This window comes from Emys orbicularis, chromosome 16 (genome assembly GCF_028017835.1).
Source record: "Emys orbicularis isolate rEmyOrb1 chromosome 16, rEmyOrb1.hap1, whole genome shotgun sequence".
Lineage (NCBI taxonomy): Eukaryota > Metazoa > Chordata > Testudines > Emydidae > Emys > Emys orbicularis.
The window spans coordinates 9,488,258-9,511,853 of NC_088698.1; the positions used below are offsets into that span (position 1 = coordinate 9,488,258).

Below are 23,596 nucleotides of genomic sequence, written 5' to 3' on the forward strand. Positions count from 1 at the left end.
CTTGGAAATCTAGATGCTTGTTTTCCCACTAAATGGTTTGGCCAGCTCTCTTCACTCATTTATAATCTAGTGGCCCTGACATCCAGTTAATGTAAAAATAACACCAAAGCCTGGTGTCTTCATTTACACAAAAGAAAAATGTAAACAATAAAATCCACTGCTGGAAATTTAGAAACCAAGCAACAATTAAAATATTTTTAAATAAAAGTTCAGGCCCCAATCCTAATAAGGTTTATGCACAGCTTAACTTTGCCCACTGCTGGTAGTCCTATTGATGTCAATAGGACTATTCGTGTGCTTAAAGCTAAGCATGTGCTGAACTGCTTTGCTGGATTGGGGCAAACACATTCAGCATCTTGCAGGATCAAGCCCACAGGGCATGATCCAATACCCATGGCATTCAGTAGGAACCTTTTCATTGACCGCAGTAGGCTTTGGATCAGACTTATGGGTGCTGATCCATTGACTGCAGTTGACACTGTATTAGGCCCATAGTGTGTAAAGTGAAGCATGTGCCTAAGTGTGTAAGATTGGGGACTAAGATAAATAAGAAAAATGTGTTTATATTTATTATATGGACAGTCTAGGATATTTTGAATGATTCATTTCCTTCTTTGAAGGTGCCTGGGTTTTGTAAATGTGCTAGGTAAGGACATTGTCATCAACATTAACTTTTTTTAAACACAAGTTCTTTTGAGCAAATAATAAGTGTATATTACTACTATTTACATCACTGTGTTGATTGTATTATACAGCAGCAAGTTTAGGATAGTTACATTTTTTAAATGCTGATTTTAATGCTTTTGTTTTAATTCTAACAGGAACAATGTTCCTTTCACATGGAGTCATAGAAGTTGGAGGTGAAAGAGCTTCCCACTGGCTCACCTAGTCCATTGCCACACATATTTTGATGAATAAATAATTAATGTCTAGCTAAATCACAAATAGGACATTTACCAGTTTTTAGAATAGCATAAGAAGTAGTATCTAACTAAAAGGAGGTTTAAGTCAGACCATCTCATTGCTTGAATGAGGGGGCACAAAATTCAGGCCTGGTGTAAATCCACCCACTTCAGTGGCGTTACACCATTGACAAAATTAGCCTTTTTTAAAGCCTTTTGTGCCAAGCACTGTGAATTAATCATTCCTTGGGGGAAGAAAGGATGATGTTAGTCGGTGATTTTAATCAATATTCCATAAAAGAAACTACCGGTACATTAAAAGAATGTCAAGATTGTAGAGTGAAGTGCTCTGGAAGTAAAGGTTGCCCACACCACCTTAACTCTGCCCCTTTGTGAATCCATATCAAGATATCACCATTAATTCATGATCCTATACTATTTATTCCACAAAGCCCCTGTTTCATACTGGTCAGAGGGCCAGTGTTAGGCCTGTACACCACTTAAGACCTATGGTGAATGCTAAAACATTGCACAGGCCTTTAAACTAGGACTAATGTTCCCCTCAGTGCACAGGCCAAATGCTGCTCTGTGAATGAGACACCATTTTAATAATCCTGTTTTATCTTCATTGTTCAACATGCATGCCCATAAGTAATATGCTGTATAACATGCAAATTAAATGAGGATGGGGATCTATGGTCCATCAAGACACAATGCTGATGGGTGTCCTGCAAGCACCTAAAATAGAAAGGATAACAGATGGGATGGATACCCCACAAACTAAGTTTTGCCTCTCATTGAAACCAGACTTTCAAGATAGCTTGACTTGTCTCCACTACAGAAGAGCTTCCATTGAGGCTTATTATCTCCATCCTCACACAAGGTGAAGCATACAGTACATGATTATTAATAAACATTTGTACGGCACCATAAATTTATACTGGTGTTTAAAGAGATTGATAAGGCACGTTCCCTTTCCCCAAGAAGTGTATAATGTAAATAAGTCAATACAAATGTAGGTTAGACAATGGTCAACAGTTCAGGATAGAGCTGGTCAAAAAATGCAGGAAAATTGTTGTCCAAAAAGTTTGATTTTTTTTTAATTGAAATATTTCAACAAGCTCAGAGAGCGGTAAAAAAAAAAGTAGCAAAAATTCCTGGCAAAGAAATTTCACAAAAGTAGACAGAATGAAAGGGTTATTAATAATGATGAAAGAAAGAGGTGCTTGAAGGACTGGGCATTAAAAGATGAAGGGAAGGATGACCTGTTCCAAGCAAAGGGGGCAGCATGATTGGAGTGCAAAGCTGGAAGTGGGAAAAGAGAAGAATAGATGATGTACAGGAAAGAGCTAAGTAAAAGCAAAGTTCAAAACCCTCATGTATACTACAATGTACTTTACGATTGATATCTATTTCCACTAGATGCTCTTTGAAGTACCCTAGTGGCACTTCAGTGTGGTCATCTGATCTGTTAATTACAATAGGTTCTCAGGAAAATTAATTAGATTTGATGAGTTCTGATTGGAATCATTGCTTTTCTGTGTATTTTTAAAGAAATAGCTTGCTTTGGAGAAGTACATTATCTTGGTTTCATTGTGTCATTCCACTCCAGGCATATTACACTGAGATGTTATGTTACCTAAAACCTGTTTTCAAACCTTCATGAGCTGTGGGGGTGGCTAAAACCTTTAATACTGAATACCTGGCTGCAGTGGGCCAATGACAACAAAGGTACATATGGGGCAGATAAGCAATGCAGTAGCACCAAGCCTCTATCATTACAGGAGACTTAATAGTGGGGAAATTAGTTTGCACTCTTTTTTGCTGCTTTTTGATTTTTAAAGATTGGAAATTTCCATCTTGTCCACTCCATTTTCCGTAGGAGACTATGGCCTTCTGAGATGTTAGCATATTTATGGCATTAGAGGCACCAAGCAAGGAAAACTGATTAACTGAGAGGGGAATAGATTTTTATTGAGACTGTTTAGAACTCTGGGATTTTTTCTTGTTGTTTAACACCTGTTTAACATATACTTGAGAGAAAAAGCTCTCTTTGTTAACGATTCAGCATCTCCACCCCCTACAACTAAGATTGAGAAAGCCCCCAGTCCACATCTCTGAATTATCCAAGAAGTCCTCCAGCAAAAACAAGAAAGATTAAAACAAAAAAATCAGACATGCCAAGTTTTAAATTAATAAACCAGCAAATTATTTTTAATAAAAAGTAAATTAATATGCTACGCCTTCAGGCCTCCATTATACATCATACAGCAGAAAGCGGGGGGCATATCCTTTTTTTCCTGCTTTGCACACCACCTATAAAAATGCTGTTTGATTTACATTTGGAACTGTGCATTGTTTATGATCATGATTTAAAACACTTAGAAAGTTTCATATTCTCCCATTCTTAGACAAACTAAGTGACTCACCCAGCACTTTCCATTCTCCTCAGTATTTTACAGATTTCAGGATAACCTCCCATCACACTAAATTGTTTTATAAGAGATCTAACACGATTTTGCTTTTGCAAGATTGGAGTACAGTGATTTCTCCATATTCTGGCATGCCAACAGCTCCCCATTCAATATTCCTTCCAGCTTAAGCAGATGGTGAGTTCCAAAATACGTACGTATGGATAATGTTTCGTGACTAACAAAAATAAGCTGCTCAGGACACTTATATCTTTGAATTAAATAACTGGGGATGTGTTCAAGAAAATCCTTTTACATATTGCTCTCAGGCTCCAAAAAGAAGTTTTTTTAAAAAATTGTTTCTAAAACAAGAGCTCTAATAGTTTTTTTGATTTACAAAAGGCAATTTAACCAATTAAGGCTCACAATTGGATCCTCACAGGCAGACTCCCAAGGCTGTGCAAAGCCCCACTGGTTATTCCCAGGGGTGCTGCTGGAACAATTTTTATAGTGGGGGTGCCAATGATGGAAAACATGGAAACCATATATTTGGTGTTTGTTACTACTTCTTCAAGACAGAGGATGCGGGAGCACCCCTAGATACAGCACCACTGGTAATTCCCCCAGGGCAGGCACCTGCACTCCATAGGATGTCTCACTAGCCTCAATGGATCTCAGTGCAAGACTGGGACAAAGTATTTCCAGGTGTCCAGAAGCTAAAAGGAGGAAAATCTACAGAGTTTCCCTCATTGCTAACTCTGGTGATTTTGTCGTGAGTCTCCCGATATTTGGTATTTCTCCTTCAAGTCCCACCTCTTGGATTCACGAGAATCTCAGCTTTTGTTTTTGAAAAACGAAACAAGTGCGCTCCTAGCCCCGTGGTGGCAGAGAGAAGCCTGAAAAGGCAGACTTTTAAGCCTACCCCGAAGGTGCAGAAATTAGGCCAACACGGGGGGGCTGGAATTGGGGGTGCCGGCTTGAAGCGGTTTCCATCATACACAGGGTTTACAGCTTCTTGCAATGGCTCTCAGCCCCCCTGCCGGACAAAACGGACCCAAAGTTTAATAACTTTACAAAAATAAAATCTCCTGATTGTGAAGGCTGCCCCGACGTGTGGGGCCAGCCCTGGGGGCGGCCGGGCGGGTTCGAGCTGAAGCCTGGAGGTGCCAGCAGAGGCAGACTAACTTTGGGGGAGTCGGGGCGTGGGGGGGGCACTGCCCTTGCCCCGCTATCCGAGCCCCGTGCCCGGGGGGAGCAGGGGGCTGGGGATTTGCAAGGCAACCCCCAGACACAGCCAGCCCCCCCCCCCCTCCTCCTCCTCCTCCCCCTCCCCCCCTGGGCCCTCCACCCGGGGCGCGTCGCGCGCTCGCCACCTGCCCAGCAAAGCCGGGCTCGAGCGGCCCCGCGCGCGGAGAGTGGCCGCCAGGAGCTCTCGCGAGAGTCGTTTGAGCGCGAGCCGGGCGGACTCTGCTGCTGCTGCTCCGCGCGCCCCGCTGCAAAGGGCGGGGGACCGGTCCCATGGAGTCTGCAGCCCCCAAGCCGCCGCCGCCGGCCGGGAAGAGCAGGAACCTGCCATGGTAGGGGGAGGCGCCGTGCCTGGGATCGGGCCCCTCCACGTCCCCACCGCTGCATGCGGCAGCTGGGATCCAGCCCCCGGCATGGGGTGTGTGGAGCTGCTGAGATACAGCTCCCCTCCGTGCCCTCCCCCCCCCCCCCCGAGCTGCATGCAGGAGCTGGCATGGGGTGTGCAGGGCAGCGGGGATCCGGGCCCTCCGCTCCCCCTAGGTGCATGCAGGAGCTGGCATGGGATATGTGGGGCAGCGGGGATCCGGGCCCTCCGCTCCCCCCAGCTGCGTGTGGGAGCTCCTCGCCATGCCCCCCCAGCTGCATGCAGGAGCTGGTATGGGATATGTGGGGCAGCTGTTATCTAGGCTTCGCTCTCCCCCCTTCCCCTGACTGCATGCGATATCTGCACGGAGGGCATAGCTCAAAGCCAGCACGGTTCTCCCTTGCTGATTGTTAACGCCCTCGTCCCCTCCCCCCATCTCTTAGTTAGAGGCAGTAGCTCGGTAATGGAGCATTGCACGGGGTGAGCCATAGGGAAGCAGCAGTTCCTGAGGTCAAAATAACTTTTACTCCCTGCAAGGGGTTGTGCAATTGCATGAGACTCTCTTCTCTCCCCCCCCCCCCCCCCCCTGCTTACGCCCTGCAGTCTGAGAGGGGTCCTGCTTCCAGCTGAGAGCTGGGGAAGCCATTCCTGAGAGGCAGGAAGGGGAGATGCTGGGGAAGCAGGATCAATCTCAGGCACTTAGTTTGTATAGGTTGAGGCATGTTGGTTTGTTTGCTCATCTGGTCTGATCTGGAGTAGCCTGCCCTCTCCATGGACCTCATCTGGGAGATCACTTGGGTAAATCAACAACAAAGTCTTTTATAACTTCAAATGCAATTTTCCTCCTAGCATGGGAGATGGATTCCTATATCTGGGACAACTCCTCCAAAGCCAGTTCCCTAGGGATCAGTAGAAATAAGGCTACCCTGCTTTGGTGGCTCTTAGTTCTGCATTCACTAGGCCTGGCCCACTCTAAGCTCAATACAAACCATTTGTTTTAAAAAAAAAAAAAAAAAAAAAGCAGGGTGTCCAACCAGTCCTGTACTTAGCCACACAAGAACACACCTTACCTGCTCTTTTGGGGTGGGTCCATACTGCAACTCCCAACTCAGCTGCCTCCAGCATCTCCTCTGCCCACCTCCAATCAATCCCCTGTAAAAGCCAGTGTGAAGACCTAGAACTTGCATAGTATCTTGCAGTTAAAAGCATGGGGCTGGATCTAGTCCCTAAACTTGTGTGCTTCTTGCAGCATCTGTAAAGTGATGGCACTGCAGCTGGTTCATGCAAGGGTTTTTCTAAATGTATAGGGCCAGACAAACCTTTGGAGTATGTCAAGATACCATAGATGCCAAGAGAGTCACCTGGCTTCCAAACGTAAGAGGGAACTGCAGCAGTAATCCTATTTAGAAAGAGTCCTCAGCTGGGATGAGGTGGTGCCTGGACTGGGCTCTTGATGTTAGGATTCAGCAGGGGTTTGGATTTGATGATGCTGGAGCCTCCTCCTTCCAGGCTTTGGGCAGAAAAATTACAAGCTCAGCTCTTTTTGTGAAGTTTTTACCATCTTAGACTTGATTCAGAAAACAGACCCCTCTGAACTGCAATCAAAACCATAGGACTAGATTTTGATGTCAGTACAAATTCAGAGTAGATTGAAGGTGAGTGTTAACCTAACCTTGTGGGTTGTTATCCAGCACTGGGAAGAGAACAAAGAGAAATCGCATGCCTGGAACACCTGGTTTCTACACTTGTGAAATGCCTGAAGTCTCAGCTCTTCATCTGCATTTATATTAAAATATCTTTATCTTTAGGGTGGAAAAATATCGTCCTCAGACACTGAATGACCTAATTTCCCATCAGGACATTCTGAGCACCAGTGAGTATTTAGTACTGCCACCGTTTTTCATCTGAGCCTTTCTATGCCCTTTGCAGACATGAGCTCCCAGGATACCTTTGAGGTAGGCAACTATAATTCCCATTTTACAGGTGAAGCAGCTGAGACAAAGGTGGTATGACTTGCCTGGGGTCACGGAGGAAGTCAGTGGTAGAGCTGGTAGTCAAACCCAGGGGTCCTGACTTCACAGGATGTACTAGCCAGTAGATAATGCAGCTTCTCTTTCGCTAAGAAACAAACATCTTTGTAATTAGTGGCAAGCTTACAGAAGCCTGTTAAATAGAATTGCTTCCTTGTCATCCAATCAGTGATGTGTTGCCATTATTTTAACATGTCTCTCTCATAATAAACCCTTTTGGGGCATGCATGAACCTTTTTAGGGGAAATGCTCTGATTCTTTTATATGGGAGGGGGCCTAAATGCTATAATGATCCATATGAAATTGAAGAGAGAGATGAAAGGTGCCACAGTTGCTTAGAATTAACCTGTTAAGGGGGTTCTCATTGCAGCCTTTGTAGGGATGCCCTTCCTGCCTCCTGTCATATCCTTATCAGCCTTTCAGCGTAACTGTTGTAAATGAACATGCCTGTTCCTGGAGAGTCAATCCAGCTTTACAGTCTTGAGTTCCATGCAGTTTGTTTTTTATGGTCATCAGAAGGACTCATTCAGAGTTCATCGTCCTTTCTTCTTGGTGCCAGGGGCCACAGATCTGTTACAGTGGGTACCTTAGCCTGCCTGGGGGAAGAACTAGACCTGTCCGTCACAGGCAGCTGGGGAATGCCCCGCTCCCTGAAATTCCCCCTGGTTTTATCCGCCTTCCCAGCAATGGGCAGCTTGGCCAGATCACTCAGCTGCAGAGCTTTCCTGGGGAACATTCCCATCTTCCCCCTCAGATTAACGGTCATGTGAGCCAGAAATCGATCTGTCTTATACCCAGCCACATCCTAGGGCTGCGTTTTTGCTCCTTGGGAGATTGTCCCCTCAGCTCCTTTTCCTCTCTGCGGTGTTTGTAGTAGCTGCTGCCCTGGCAGGCTTCCAGGAGTGAGCTAGGCAGGGAAGAGCCAGGGCAAAAGGCAAGGCCCGTGGGCCTGCTTGACTCCCCTCGTCGAGAGCTTGGCCAGTTGTGTGGGCAGAGCATGGTTTCCCCCTCACAGCCCAGTCCGGCTGGGGCTGCCTCAGCCCCCCTCCCAGGAAGGAAAAGAGGCCGTCAGGATTGGTATTGCCAGCTTCAGGGGCAAGCGGCTCGATGAGAGGGAGAGCAGCCTCGCTGTGGAAGAACAAACAAGCAGGAAGGGGCCTCTTTGCCCCACCATTTACTACATTCTAGCTCCTTTGGCCTCCGTTTTAGGAGGCCTGAGGGTTCCCCAGGGTGCACCAGTCACTACAGAGGTGAACACGGCTGCCTTCCCTGCGGGTGGGGGACTCAGCGCTTTGAACTGGGGGAGATTTTTTTTTTTTTTTTAAACCTGAAGGAGTGGTCTCCTCACTAGACAGGCCCTTTGCAGACAGCCACGCCCAGGGTGGTGTCACTTCAGGCCCCTCCCCTGGGCAGGAAAGCTCTCAGGTGGGATCAGCCCCATAACAAAAATAAATAATAATAAAATGACATGTCATCTGACCCCCTCCACCCGCTGTCACAGGCAGTGCTGACCTGGCGGATGGTATGGCGAGTATGGGCCTCTCAGCCTCAAAATGTCACAGCTTAAAGGGTTCTACCTGTCTCAGAGAGCAGGACACCAGTCTGTTTCATACAGGTAATAGGGGCCTTTGTCATCGAATCAGGTGTTTGGGCAGATCTGTTCCCAACTCTCTTCATGTTAGCGTGGGAGATCCTGGGAAGCTCAGGCTAGTCAGAGTCATCAAACCAGTAGATTGACAGTTCTGGCTCCGGCTGGATGCTGAGAGCAATACGGGTCACGTGGCAAGCTGAAGGAATCCCAATATACAAAAGAGAATACCACCTCAGGCATAGGTGCTGGAACTAAGGGAGTGTGGGGTGCTGCTCCTCCTGGCTTGAAGTGGTTTCCATTATACACAGGGTTTACAGTTTGGGTCAATGGCTCTTAGCACCCCTAGTATAAAAATTGTTCCTGTATGCGTGACTTCAGGAGCCAAGGTGAGGTCAGTAGCTGCTCTTTCTTGCCTTAGAGCAACCCCAAGATTTACGTGGCAGTGGCTGCATTGAGCAAACTGGAATTTCCAGCCAGAAATATCCTTGCTCATTTTAAGTCAGGTTGGTGGGCATTGATGACTGACCTCTTTGTATGTGGAAACAGCAGCAAAGCACCTTGTGGCCTCTCTGTGTGTCAAGACCCCGGCTGCGAGGTGGTGAATGGCCTATTTAAAGCTGGGCAACGTCTCTCACCTTTCCCACCACTTTGGGAGAGCAGCAGTGGGACTGTTTGTCTTCCCGGCTGAAGAGGCTGGGGCTTTGGGGTCTGATTACCCTTGCACGGGACCTTCCACTGTCTCTGCCTCACAGAGGAGGGCGGCAGTGCCAAATCCAATCCCCCAACCAGCACCAGACAGGTTAAAAATGGATCCTTGGAGGAAGTGATGATCAGTTGGGTCCTAGTAAGATGTCAACAAATGAAACTTACTCAAGTGGGTGAAGTGCATTGTTTAAGGCCATGGGAGCGCTCTCAGATGAGACCCAGTACTGTACTTAGAATTCAGACAGGGAGTCCTCACGACTGTCACAGTATTCATTCCCAAATTGAATTCAAGAAATATTCTTCCTTCAGTCAATTATCCAACCCCCTGTCTGCAAGGGGCATTGACAATCTCGGGCCAGAGAAGTCTCTTCTCTTGTACTGAGAGCTGCTAGGTGGCTAAGTGACCAAATACATTCACCAAATACTACATATCGGTCATCTGTTCGTTAGCCAATGCCTTTTTTTGGCAGAAGTCTTCTCCATGCCTCAGTGCCCAGGGGAAGGAAGAGGATATATAAACTAGCTCAGTTTGGATGATCCTGTTTCTCCCCCCTGGAGCCATGCTGCATGAAAGCCCCATTGTAACGAAGCTGTGGACCTTAGTATGGTGAAGAATAGGGACGTTTATTTGCACTCTACCTGAAAATCTCCTTTCTTTGAGTAATAGGGTCCACAGAACCAGCACACCCTGGAGACAAATGGTCATCCAGAATAGAGATGGAAATTGATACCCAAAGATTCAGGTTTATTTAATTAGGGGACGTTATCCCCATGCTCTGTTGTGCTTTTTCAATATTTAACACAATCTGTAATTTAGGAAAGTAGAGTGGAATTATCCCAGCTGTGAAAGTTGTCAGCTAGAGCAGTAGCTCTCAACCTTTCCAGTCTACTGTACCCCTTTCAAGAGTCTGATTTGTCTCCCGTACCCCCACGTTTCACCTCACTTAAACTACTTGCTTGCAAAATCAAACATAAAAAATACAAAAATGTCCCAGCCACTATTACTGAAAAATTGCTGACACTCATTTTTACCATAATAATAATAAAATAAATCAATTGGAATATAAATACCGTACTTACATTTCAGTGTATAGTATAGAGAGCAGTATAAACAAGTCATTGTATGACATTTTAGTTTGTACTGACTTCGCTACTGCTTTTTGCGTAGCCGGTTGTAAAAGTAGGCAAATATCTAGATGAGTTGATGTACTCCCTGGAAGACCTCTGTGTACCCCCAGCAGTATGCGTACCCCTGGTTGAGAACCACTGAGCTAGAGGGAACTTCAGGGTGTGAGTCATTATGTAGGGATATTAAAGAAGGTACTAACAGTGATTCCCCCAAGTGACAGTGACCCCCTCATAATTTGTCCCCCACACTTCAAAATCCAACAGTTTCACCAAGTACAAAAATCTCTTGGGTCTTCTGTTAAAACTTGTAAGCTACTATCTGTAGAAACCATTGATTATATCTATCCTGTGAAAGATACTTTATTACTATGTAAAACTTACAAACAAGTTAATTGACTTTGTTCTTGAAGTAATTGATACAATGTAAACAAACACTATAAGCCCTTAAGTGACTTTCACTTCATTCAATGGCTCCTAGGACAGACCCCCACCCTCTGTGATTAAAGGGCCGGGAGTCTCAATTGAATTAGCACACACCCCGAAAGTGGTGGAGACAATAAATTAAAATATGGTTAAGGTATGGAATGTATGCTGATGAATGCTTGATGTACATGAATGGTTAGGGAGGTGCCAGCCTAGAAAGGGAGTATCCATCGGCCCAAGAATGTGTCAAGTGGATGACCAGACAACACCCCCCCCCCCCCCCCCCCCGAGGGTAAACTGGGATCCACCCCATCACCTGGAAGGATGAGAAACACAAACTTTGGACAGTTTGGAGCCACCAGGAATGTGTCCAGGAATGTGCCATCTGCTGATTGAGTCAGCAACAGCAGGATGAAACAGCTCCCATAGACTAACATAGGAATTAATTCCTATAAGAATGGACTCTCAAGACAGATGACTTTGAGTCTCTGGTTCTGCTGCCAACCTCCAGGAGCATCAGGTGCATCTGACACAGACTCGGCTCCATCCTCATGACCAAGATACCTGGCCAGTAACTTGGCATGAGCAACTTCTAGGCTGGTAACTATAACACCTATACAGAATTTGAATGAATGATTTTGTGAATGAATCTATCTATATATGTGTGTGTGTGTATAAGGAATAAGTAGTGATAGGAATAAGTAGTCAAACAACGTTGTTTACTTTTATCTTTTGCTTTACCATTATATTTACAATAAATGTGGCATCTTTGCCTTATCCCTCTTAATAAGATCCTGCTGGTTTTTATTCTATTGGTATAACAATTTCCCTACTGCTAGTGACTGCCTGCTTTAGTTCTGCCCCCAAGCTGCAGGCAGGCAGGCTGAAGTACCCATTGTAAGAAATCTGTGGATCTTATTACTCAAAGAAAGGAAACTTTCAGGTAAGCACAGATAAGTTTTCCTCATCTGCACTGTGTGGGCCCTTAAGATCCTATGGCACTGTTTGTAAGGGCAAGGATGTCCTAGCCTACAGCATCCCCTTCCCACCTCCTTTGTGCCCCACTTGGCTTCATGAACCCTACATTCCATGGGTGGCTGTCATGCAAGGGGACTCTGTAGATAGCTGATGAAATGCTCGGGAGCAAAAGGCACACCTCTAAACTAGATGACTGTCAAAACCAAGCAGGACTTTTAAGCATTTTCGAGCAAAAAAATAAACTTGTTTCAAATGTGCCCCTCTCAAAATGGTCTCGTGATCATGTGCTGTACTCTGAAGGCATCTGGCAGTACAGCACAGGTGCTATTCGAGTTCAGCATGCAGGGGATGCTATAGGTTAGCCCCCTAAATCTAAGAGCAGGAAGACCAACAGCCGCTCACTTAGTATCTAATCAGAAGGGTCTCTTCTTTTCCTCACCCCCTAACCCATCTCTCATCAGTTCAGAAGTTCATCAGCGAAGATCGTCTGCCTCACCTTCTCCTCTACGGACCGCCTGGCACTGGCAAGACCTCCACAATTCTGGCCTGTGCTAAACAGCTCTACAAAGACAAGGAATTCAATGCCATGGTTTTAGAGGTAAATCACAATGTCCTGCTGGCCCTGCTGCTCTTGTTCATTTGAAAGTGGTACTTTCCAACTCCCATAACTCTGCTGCTGGTATGGTGAAAGGCTAGCCAGGGTTACAGGTAGCATCCTGGAGTGCGTCTCCATAAACAAACACTACTAAAGATCAGCTTCCCTTTGCCTCTCTAGATATTGAGACCTGCATGTACGCTGCAGTCTTAGGCCTGGTGTACCCAAGGAAGTTGACCTTGTTTAAGGTAGACCAGTACAAGTCTCTTATTTTAGTTTGAGAGGCTTATGTCCATTTAGCTTAAACCTTTCCCAATTATTAACAACAATAATAGCAATACATAGCTCTTATGTAGCACTTCATCAGTAGATCTCAGTAAACTTAAACTGCTCTTCAACCAAAATAAGTGTCCATACAGTGGCTTGCACCAGTTTAACTAAATCTAAATCCCCACCGTAGTATTTCACCAGTGCAGCTTTCAGGTGTAGACAAGCTCTTGCTGTGCAGAGATGCATTAATAATGCCAGCTCCCTCTCTCTCTCTCTAGCTGAATGCTTCGGATGACAGAGGAATTGATGTAGTCAGAGGACCCATCCTGAGCTTTGCTAGCACAAGGACAATCTTTAAGTAAGTGCCATAACATGTTTGCATCCCTTGCCTCCCAAGAGGTGGTTTCTCCCTTTATCTATGTTTTGCCCCATCCCCTCCCTGACATGCACCCAGTCACAAGGAGTCCACAGAATGTAAAGCATGACGCTGAAATACCACTCTTGGCTTAAAAGGAGATGGTCCGTTTTTGGGGGAAGCACATGCTTTCTCAATGGACCATTACACACAGGAACAGAATGGGGTAGGTAGTGACTGGACAGGAGATGTGTGGAAAGTATTCTCTGCATGATAGGGGAGGAGGAAATAAGAGTATTCAGGGAGATAAGTAAAGTTATTGCAGTTTCTGGGGGTCTTGTAACACAAAGGGGAGAAGCGTGTCCCCACAGCTCCAGTCTGGTATGCTGTTTTGAGGGCTTTACTAGAGGAAGACTGGGGAGAGTGCTGAGATGAGCATCTGGGATGAGAGTGTGGAGGGAATGGACTAAAAGATGAAAGGAATCAAGGCCCAACGTTCTCAGGAGTGGCCCCTGATGTGCAGTGCCTTGCTTTTTGGGGGGCCCATCCTGGGCCTGATTATCAGAGATGCTGAACATCAGCTCCCAAAGTCACTCGAGCTGCAGGCGCTCAGCACCTCTGGCAGTCAGGCCCTTGGGTGTATCGAGCTGGGCACCAACACTCAATGGCCACTTCTGAAACGTGTCTCTTCATCGGCAGGGTGTGAACAATGCTGTGGAAGGGGGAGAAGATAGAGGATTCTGGGTACGCAAAGGGACGCTACCGTGAGTCTGGGGTAAAGTGGTGTGAATCAGGTGGGAGCGGTGGCTTGAAATACTGGATTTCCGCCGAAAAAGGGACGGTGTAAGGAGGAGTTAATGCTTTGGTAGGACTGGGTCTCTCCCAGCTGTAAATCTCTCGGGGCCAAGCTCGACTCAAGTCCATGGGCTTCCTCCAGCTCGCTGGCTGCGGGTTAGCTGCAGGCAGGAATGACGGAAGCAGCCGCCCCCTCTCTTTCCATTAGGAAAGGTTTTAAGCTTGTGATCCTGGATGAAGCAGACGCCATGACCCAGGATGCCCAGAATGCCCTAAGGCGAGGTGAGTGGCATTCGGCTTGTGCCCGGAGACGGGTGTGGTAGCTCTCAAGGGCTCTCGGTAATTTGCTGAGACAGGGCCCTGTTAGGGTGACCAGATAGCAAGTGTGAAAAATCAGGACGGGGGGGGGGTGGTAATAGGTACCTATATAAGAAAAAGCCCCCAAAATCAGGACTGTCCCTATAAAATCGGGACCTCTGGTCACCCTAGGCCCAGCTGTGATTTCATGCAGTTGTGCCTCCCACCCTCAGAGCAAGTTGTCTACTTAAGCTTTTCCCAAGCAAGTGAGTGGTAACGCTGTGCATGTGACACGACCGTGTGTGTAGCAGGGTTGTAGGCAAGGGAGCTGTTGCCTACCACCCCAGTGACTGCATCTCCCGTGTTGAAGTGGCGTGTGTGTGTGTTTGCGTAGATCCATCAGTACCCCGCTTTGGGATGCAAGGAGCAATATACGTTAACTCCTGAAGGCAGCTGTGAGAGGAGGAAGCTGTACAGTATCTTCATGATAACGACACGGGCTCAGCATTCCAGGACTTGACCAAAGGGGCCACCCACAGTAAATTCCTGGAAATTCTTCTTTGGAAGGATAAAGGGCTTGAGTCCAGCCTTCTGGGAGGTGAAACTCAAGCTCCAGGAATTCCAGGCTATTTCATAGCCTCCTATGCCCCCCACTCTGCAGAGTGGAATTGGTCTGTGGCTTATACTGCCTGCGTTCACTAACTCTCTTCTGACTGCACAAACGCAGGTTGGTGCAAGTTCTGATTGGCAATTCCCTTCCCCACCCCCTTTGCAGTGATTGAGAAATTCACTGAGAACACCAGGTTTTGCCTGATCTGTAACTACCTCTCCAAGATCATCCCTGCCTTGCAGTCCAGATGCACAAGGTTCCGGTTTGGCCCCCTGACTCCAGAACTCATGGTCCCCAGGCTGCAGCATGTCATCAAGGAAGAGATGTGAGTGAAGAGCATTGTTGGGGATGGGAGGGGAGTCGGAACAAAATGGAAATGGAGTTTCGCATCGGGGGAACATCTGACCTATTCAGCTGCCTCCTGCCTTTGTTCATGCAATCACGGGTGTCCTCATTGCTTTCCATAATATCCTCCCTCCCCAATTTCTCTTGGCTCTCCTAAATCCTCCTCTTACCTCTGGAAGTAACAGCTGGCTTTGTCCTTCTCTCCAGTTTCCTCCACACATTTCTCCCCCTGCAGGGAACTGTGGCTTTCCTCTGTGGCTTTTCTTTTGTTCCCTTCAACCTTTGGCAGCTAGAGATGCCTGTAGGTCCTTGGGGGCTCTGTCTCTGAGCAGGTCCCTTCCTTAAGCTGCTTTGGAGCTTCAAATGCAAGTGTAGGGCTGAAAAGTGACTGAAAAGAGGAGCGGCCTCCTGGAGTCCCATTTGTTTGTGGTTTTCCAGGGCAAATGTGCTCAGGTCCCCTCTACTGGTTGCCAGCTGTGTGAACTTGAGCTGGATTTTCTCCTCCTTACCGTCATCCCCACTAACGAAGGTCCTAATTGCACCTGAGCCTCTCCGTTGACAGGGGGCCTGCCCAGGTGCAACACAGCAGAACCAGGCTCTTATTAGAGCTTAATTACTCTGTTAATAATGCTCCAGGCAGAGTGGAAACCAGCTCACTCCTTCTCCTATAGCTGTGTTGGCTCCTTGCTTTTCATACTAAAGATCTGTCTGTGTGCCCACGCAGGGAGCTTGTGCCAGGGGAGAGAAGGGGCTGTCCCTTCAGAGTAGAACTGCTCTTTAAGACAAATGGAACCAGCCACGGTTTGTGGTTAAAACCTTGGTGGCATAGCGGAGCTGTGGGCTGGTGTTTAACTCCTGAAGAGCTGGGTAGCAAGTGAAACCAGTCGGTGCTCAACCTGGTCCCAGGTATTGGGTTTTTTGACGTGAACCTTTGGGCTTGATTGGCACAGGGAGAGCAGGTGCAGCGTAGGTGAGGCGTGAGTGCAGTGGCAGAGGCGTGTGTGTGATGGAAGCTTATCGTCGGGGCAGCTATTGCACACCTGCTTCTAGCCAGTGCGTCTCTTTGGCCCAGCAAATTCTCCTCTACTTCACTAGGCCTCTCCCCTGGGAATACTTGCTTTCTGCCTCCATAGCCTCATGGCTCTTTCCATGCCCTGCATGCCCCTCTTGGAGTCTGCTGGTCCGACTGAAGGTTATCTTGTACAGCCCCGCTCCAGGCAGTGCAATCAGAGGAGCTGCCTGCTCACATGGGGGTGGACTGTCTGTCAGTCTACTTCGGCCTGAACAAAGGGTCCTGAGGTGTCAGGACCTGTTGTCTTTGCTCCTGGCAGCCAGGAAGAGGAGAGAAGATACCATTTTGCATAGAGACAGAGGGCCCCAAACCTGTCACGGTGCCATGTCCGTACGTGGCTTTGTGACATTGTCAGGACTGTTCAAATATTGGGGTGTCCCCTGGTGGCTGTTGTGTGACTCAGCAATTCTCCAGGGCTGTGCATCCTGAAATCTGTCTTTTTCAGGGCTGACGTAAGTGAAGATGGGATGAAAGCATTGGTGACCCTCTCCAGCGGGGACATGCGCAGAGCTCTGAATATTTTACAGGTACAGTCCTGTGTGTGGCTTCAGCTTGTTCCCCTCCAGCACCAGAGGCCGCATCTCTGATTTCAGAGCGGCAACGGTGCCACGTGTGTAATGGCCAGACGGACGTCTCCTCCCTTGACGCGTGCGTGGAATGGTTCACGGGGTCAGGCCCGTTGGTCACGTGCAACACCCTCATCCCCATGGATAAGGGAGAGATTCAGGGGCACTTCCTCCACTTACTCAGAGTTGCAGGTGGTATTTGTAGGCAAGAGTGCACTGCGGGCCTAGGCTTCCCAGTGTGCGCTTGCTTGCTTGGCTCTGCTCCAGCCCAGGGTCTCCTTGGAGACTGGCTACAGCAGGAGCAGCCAGGTAGAGATGGTAATGCAACCACAGGCAATGGGTTCACCTCAGCGCCCTCCTGAACCCTCAGCCCTTCTCCCCACCGCATCCCTGAAGCGCTGCAGTGACTTCTGGGGAACCAGCACTGGCTGAGGACCATTGGCAAGTGGCTGAGTAAAGCTGCAGCAGCAGCAGCAGATGGTATACAGGGAAGGCGGGTGGGAAAGCTAGTCTGTTCTGTTACTGATTGCACAGATTGTCTTTGGGGAGGGGGAGAGACCATGGCAGATTCTTCTTCACTCCCTGTACTGAAGCGACTGTGAAATGGCACGTGGGTGGAGTTCCATGTCTGCCTCTTGGTGACTGTGGTTCAGCTGAGAAGCAGAACGGCTCCCTCCACTACCTTCCTTGCAACTCACGGCAGGCTGAGTCCTTCCTTCCTAAAACGCTGTCACCGGGTTCTTAAGGGCCCAGTGACACCCGCACAGCCCCTGTTGCCTACCCTAGATTTATAATGGGTGACATCTGTGCACTTAGACCAGTTTCTGTTGATGATGCACATGGGAGAACAGGATCCGGCTTGGTCTTCCATGGTGCACGGGTCCCGCCGGGCTAGCGGGAGGGAAAAGCAGTTCTAGTCACAGAGGGTACATCCACACAGGGATAAACAACACGTGACTGGCCCGGATTAGCTGGGCTTGGGCTCTGGGGCTGAAAAATTGCTGTGTAGACACTTGGTCTGGAGCCTGAGCACTGAGACCCTGCGAGGAGGGTCCCAGAGCTTGGGCACCAGCCTGAAGGTCTACACAGCAATTTTTAGCCCCACAGGCCAAGCCCCAGGAGCCTGAGTGAGCTGACCCGAGCCAGCCGTGGCCACGCTGCGGGTCTTTTATCCCTGTGTTGATGTACCCTAAAGGTCTGATGGCCAGAGCTGCCCTCCAACCTCTCCTCCTCTCCTGGCAGAGCACCACCATGGCCTTTGGGAAGGTGACGGAGGACACCGTGTACACCTGCACGGGGCACCCACTGAAGTCTGACATTGCCAACATTCTCGACTGGATGCTGAACCAGGACTTCACCACTGCCTATAAAAGTATCCTTTTGATTGTCCCCCTTACACCGCCCAGAGGGGCGAGTGAGACGGGCGTCCGACTAGCATGGGGACGATGGGGTGGCATCCCGCGGCCCCTTTCGCCAATAGTGTGAATGGAAAAGGGAGGCTTTTGCATTATAAGGCACTTGGCCACTCGCGTTACTCATGCCAATTAAATCTTTATGGCATCCCTGGCTCGTACATCTACATCTCCCCTTCTCTCACGGGGAGTGGTGCTTCCCGGGGACGCACTGGTTCCCTTTGATCAGCACGGGGAAGCTCTGGGTGTTGCAGTCCTGTGGGCTGATGTCTGAATTGCGGATGTGGTGCAGCTCCTTTCATTTCCAACCTCCAAGCATTCTGTGCTCCACTGACAGGGAGCTCGGGGTCCGATCCTGCTCCCTCATGGCTGTAGATTCAGAGCTGATCCTATGTTTGCTCACCCCACCAAGGATCCAGTGAACGGGGGGACAGGATCCCTTGTTTCAGTGGCATCTACTCCTAGGCTTCAGAATTCTGTGCAAAAAAATCCCTTGACTCTCTCCTCAGAAATCCTGGAGCTGAAGACGCTGAAGGGTTTGGCTCTGCATGACATCCTGACAGAGATCCACTTGTTTGTGCACCGAGGTAATGCTCCTCTGGCCGGCCAGCACGACATGTGGTCACCCCGTTCTAACATGCATATCCACCAAAGTAGCTTGTAGACGATGTTCCTCATTAACCCATAGGAAACGAATCCCTCTTGGGGCCTGGCTACGGTCTGGGGACTCTGGGTGAGGCTATAACAAGGGAAGATGGTGTCTGTGCTATGGGAAGAGGCAGCCCCACAGGTAACGCCTCACCGTACATGGTTCCATTCACCGGTTAGACTGCAATGGGCCAGAGGTGGGGGAAGAACTGGTATGGAGCTGGCCGCAGAGCAATAGCCCAGTTTGGATTTTTCACTGCCTGTTTAGCAGTGTCTGACCCGCCCTGTTTTGCTTTGTGGTGCATGGCCTTTATGGCTGAGACCCATTTGCTATTAGCAGCACGTGTTTTGGGTGGGGGAGAGATCGGCTGCTACAGCCATCTTCAATTACTGTCTCAAATAGCCATTCTCCCTCACAGGGCGGGGCAGGTCCACTTAGGAGCCTTAAATGACTTGAGGAGTCGTTGTGGCACCTTAGAGACTAACACATTTATTTGGGCATAAGCTTTCCTGGGCTAGAACCCACTGCATCAGATGCATGGAGTGGAAAATACAGTAGGAAGATATATATACACAGAACAAGAAAAAATGGGTGTTGCCATACCAACTATAACGAGACTAATCAATTAAGGTGGGCTATCATCAGCAGGAGAAAAAAACAACACTTTTGTAGTGATAATCAGAATGGCCCATTTCCAACAGTTGACAAGAAGGTTTGAGTAACAGTAGGGGAAAAAATTAGCATGGGGAAATAGTTTTACTTTGTGTAATGACCCATCCACTCCCAGTCTTTATTCAACCCTAATTTAATGGTGTCCAGTTTGCAAATTAATTCCAATTCAGCAGTTTCTTGTTGAAATCTGTTTCTGAAGGTTTTTTTGTTGGAGTATTGCAACTTTTAGGTCTGTAATCGAGTGTCCAGGGAGGTTGAAGTGTTCTCCGACTGGTTTTTGAATGTTATCATTCTTGATGTCTAATTTGTGTCCATTTGCGTAGAGACTGCCCGGTTTGGCCAATGTACATGGCAGAGGGGGCATTGCTGGCATTCTAAATGACTTGATGCTTTTTTAAAATGCCCCATTTACTCAACCTGTCTTAATCTCTCTCCCTAGTTGACTTCCCACCTTCCGTCCGAATCCAACTCCTGATCAAAATGGCAGACATCGAGTGAGTATCCCTTCGATGCCTGTTGCTTTGCTTGCCCCAGCTGCCTTTTCTCCCCTAACAATTATCTTTAAGATGATGAGGTTTGGCCTGTCTGAACCCTTCCTGGGGGAAGGCTACTGTTGATGCTGCACTCCTGGTTCACAACTTTGTATCACATTACAGGACTGCACCCACTATCTTCAGTGGCCCCTGCATGTGTTTTAGCATGGGCACGTGCAAAATCATATATTTCCAGAAGCTATCCGTGAAATAGATTTTTTGTTTAATTGTAAAACCCACATCTTGCCCAGCTTGTGCTGGGACCCACCCAGCAATACCTGCAGCGCAGGATCTGGCCACATGGAGTATTTACATTTATGCTTTTCTTCTGCCTTAGGCACAGACTGGCTGCGGGGACAAGCGAGAAGATTCAGCTAAGCTCCCTTATTGCTGCGTTTCAAGTCACCAGGGACTTGATTGTAGCAGAGGCTTAGGGCCAGTGGCTTCCTGCAAGCACAGTTTACACCCTCACCCCTCCCGCTAAGAAGTAAAAAAGAAGAATGTCCTTGTCTGAACACGAGTCCAGTGGCTTCTGCAGTTCCTTACCCCCTGTATTAGAAGCCCCATATACTGGTGACAATGTAGGGGACAAATTTGACCTTCAGATACGTGCACCTCATTGCTCTTGACTTAAGGGGAATTCAGCACAAGCATTTGAGGGAAGAATTTAGCCCTTTGCAGCTAAGTGTGAGGTAATAGACACAGTGCTAAGAAGTTGTCCGTGTATAAGCTGCAGCATGAAATACACCTTTGAAGGGAAGTAAGGTAGGTTCATCTCTTCCCTTACACCCGAGGAAGGGGTTGACGTTGTGGTGCACACTGTAGCTAAAGCTGGCTGTTGGTGGGTTTTAAGGCTGCAAGCTCCTTTCATGTACTGGGAGACTTTGGTCCAAATTCACCATCAGTGTAACTATCTAACTTTCCCTGACGAGTGGAACTGCACGCCTACAGCAGCAGCAGATTTGACCCATTTAGCCTGCAGGGACTTTAGGGGCAGAATTGTGTATAGCAGAAGGGTGCTAGAGCTTTCCCCTTGTATGAGACTTTAAATGTTTCCCATGACACAATTTCACAGGAAGCCTTAACTGATCTCAGAAGGATCTTCTCAAACAGACATGGTGTACCATTACCTAGCGCAGAATCCAGGGGTCTCTTGATTTAATCAATGCCCTAAATTCTGTAAACTGGCTTTACAGTAGATGCTTCTGGCCTGCTATCCTAATTGCAGGAGGTTAGTGTAGTTACAGCCTAGGAATGACAACACACTACTAGTCAGTTGTATGAAAGGAAAAAAAATTTATTTTGCCTCTTGAAGTTAATAAACATCTCAGGCTCCTGTGTACATGATGGCAATACTACAGATCATGTTCAAGTAAAAATTAAAACCATCTTCACCAGTCAGGATGCTTGACAGGGCCTATCTGTGTCCCAGTGTGCTCTTTACATACAATGGAGAAGAAATACCCAAGTGAAGAGCTGTGAGCGATAGGGTCCGGTCATTCTACGAGCTTGGAGAGCGATGCTCCATGGACCAGTTGTGCTACTGAGGTGGTCAGCTGCAGTACTGAGGTATAACAAGTGGCTGGGGTGTTGAGACTGCTCTTCAATGTAGATGAGGGGGATTTCACCACCCCTTTCTGCTACAGGTTCAGTGCACATATGGGGCTCAGAGTTGCTGGCCAAGATAGATCTTTAAGAAAACCGCTAGTTTAAAGGGACAATACCCCCTCCCCCCACTAACCTTGCTCCCAGCATTAGAGAAAGGGCACCATAGTCTTGCTGCTGTGATCCTTTAGGGAGCTCTCGTTCAGAACTTTAACACATTGGTTTTAGGTTCGCTGGATCAGACCTAGCTTCACCCAATCTGGGGCCAGGAGTAACCCAAGCTGAGTGGTGCCACTTTTCCCTTTGTTTTACTATTACAGCAGCAGGGTGTGGACAGCTATCTTCTTGCTATCACTTGTGCTCATTAAGAGGAAGTCCAATGGCACTTAAGGTTTGGGGGTATTTTTGGAAGATTTAGGGATATTAAAAGCTTAGTCTCTTGGGGCTAGATTCCAATTTATAGGTGATGTAATTTTTCTAAAAAGGAGAAAAAGTCTCCCCCTAGTTTCAAGGGGAAGTGATTAGCCTGTCCTGTCAGTCACTGCCATGCGTTCTGAAGTAGCTTGTATGGCCCTTCCAGTTGTATGGCACTATATACAGGGGTAGTTATAAAAAGGGGGAATGGAGCAATTACGATAAAGCATGTGCTGCTACTGCTGCCAGAAACTAACCCAAATGAAATGGAGGTGTATGAGAGACAGCATCACCCCCACCCCCCCTTTGATACAGTACACATGAGTCATTAGCCCTGGCTGGAAAACTCCCGGGAAACTAGACTCCAAAAAGCAGTACTTTGGCAGGAGAGAAAGTGAGCAAGCAGCACAAGAGTGGGGACAATAGAGCCCTGTCATCTGCATGAAAAACTGGTCATCTGCTATCTCTCTGCCAAGTGTAAGAAGTTACCATAGTGCCAAGAATTCACCACTCTTACAAACTAGGCCACAGAACGTTTACTAGGATAGTACACTGGATAATTCAACAACTAGACTTGTCAAAGTGAGTGAACAAATCAGCTCTGGTAGTTATTGGTTGTTATTAAATCCCCCCCCCACACACACACTTGCAAAATTCACAAGTTCATGCTTGGCCTCCCCCATAATGCAAACTAGCCAGGCTCTGCCACAATTAGTGTATGCCATGGGGATACAAATTAAAAGCTGCCCAAAGTTGAAATCACTTTCACAAAAACAGACCAGCAGCTGGCTTGGTGCAGAGCACCTCCCAACCCCCCCAGTCACTGTCCTTAAGGTGTTCATCTCTCCATTACACACAGGAGAAAGCCATGCCTTACACCATATAACCAAACCACAAGTACTTTGCTAGTGTCCCTGCCAAATGAGCTGATCAAGCCAATTTCAGACTGGCAGCCACACTAGTATTAAGGGGATCTTTCACCCCTCAAAGTTAAGACCTCAATCTCACTCCTCACCAGGCCCCTGCGACTGAACATTCGGGGCTCCCTCAGGGCCGTGTACTTTTGTCACCCACAAAATGGCTCTAGGAAGAGCATCTCTAACTCTTCAAACCCAAAAGGGGGAAACAAAACCTTTTATTTTGAAGTCTTTGCCCACAATGCAGAGACTTGTTCAGGTTCAGCCATCTTGGAACCAGGCCAAAGAAAGTAATAAACATGAAAGCCACTGCCTTGTTGAGAAACTCAACTAGGGGACACAGCTTCTCATTCGTGAAAGTGCAGGTTTGAGTTTGGACTGCCATACCAGTGAAGGCAGCTTCTCACAGCCCTCTAGCTTTTAACACACAATGTTCAGCAATTGCACTTGAAGTGAAAGCACCTAGAGAGAATTGAAATGTGTGTTGCTGTTGGCAGGGCCCTTCCAAACCAAATGCCCTCACAGCCATCAGCGTGAATGGATCACTTGAGTAGAACTCTTGCTCCTTGTCAGAGTTGAGTTCTAACAAATTCAAAGCTCAATCAACTAGCCCACTGCATGTTTTTGCTGGGTTCTCTTATTAAAATAACCTACATGGTCAAAGATACAGCCCCAAACAGAGGAACAGAAATCCTTCTTGTACTAGAACCAT

The 23,596-nt window shown here is 47.6% G+C and overlaps 1 protein-coding gene across 1 annotated transcript; it reads left to right on the forward strand.

Moving 5' to 3' along the window:
- Nucleotides 1-4,781: 4,781 nt before the first annotated feature.
- On the forward strand, nucleotides 4,782-22,075 carry RFC5 (replication factor C subunit 5). The gene is made up of 11 exons (XM_065417671.1): nucleotides 4,782-4,890; nucleotides 6,731-6,795; nucleotides 12,239-12,375; nucleotides 12,921-13,000; nucleotides 14,001-14,074; nucleotides 14,865-15,024; nucleotides 16,562-16,643; nucleotides 17,925-18,054; nucleotides 18,604-18,681; nucleotides 19,855-19,909; nucleotides 20,286-22,075. The coding sequence occupies exons 1-11, from the start codon at nucleotides 4,832-4,834 to the stop codon at nucleotides 20,380-20,382; spliced, it is 1,017 nt and encodes a 338-aa protein (XP_065273743.1). The 5' UTR covers nucleotides 4,782-4,831; the 3' UTR covers nucleotides 20,383-22,075.
- The last annotated feature ends 1,521 nt before the right edge of the window (nucleotides 22,076-23,596 follow it).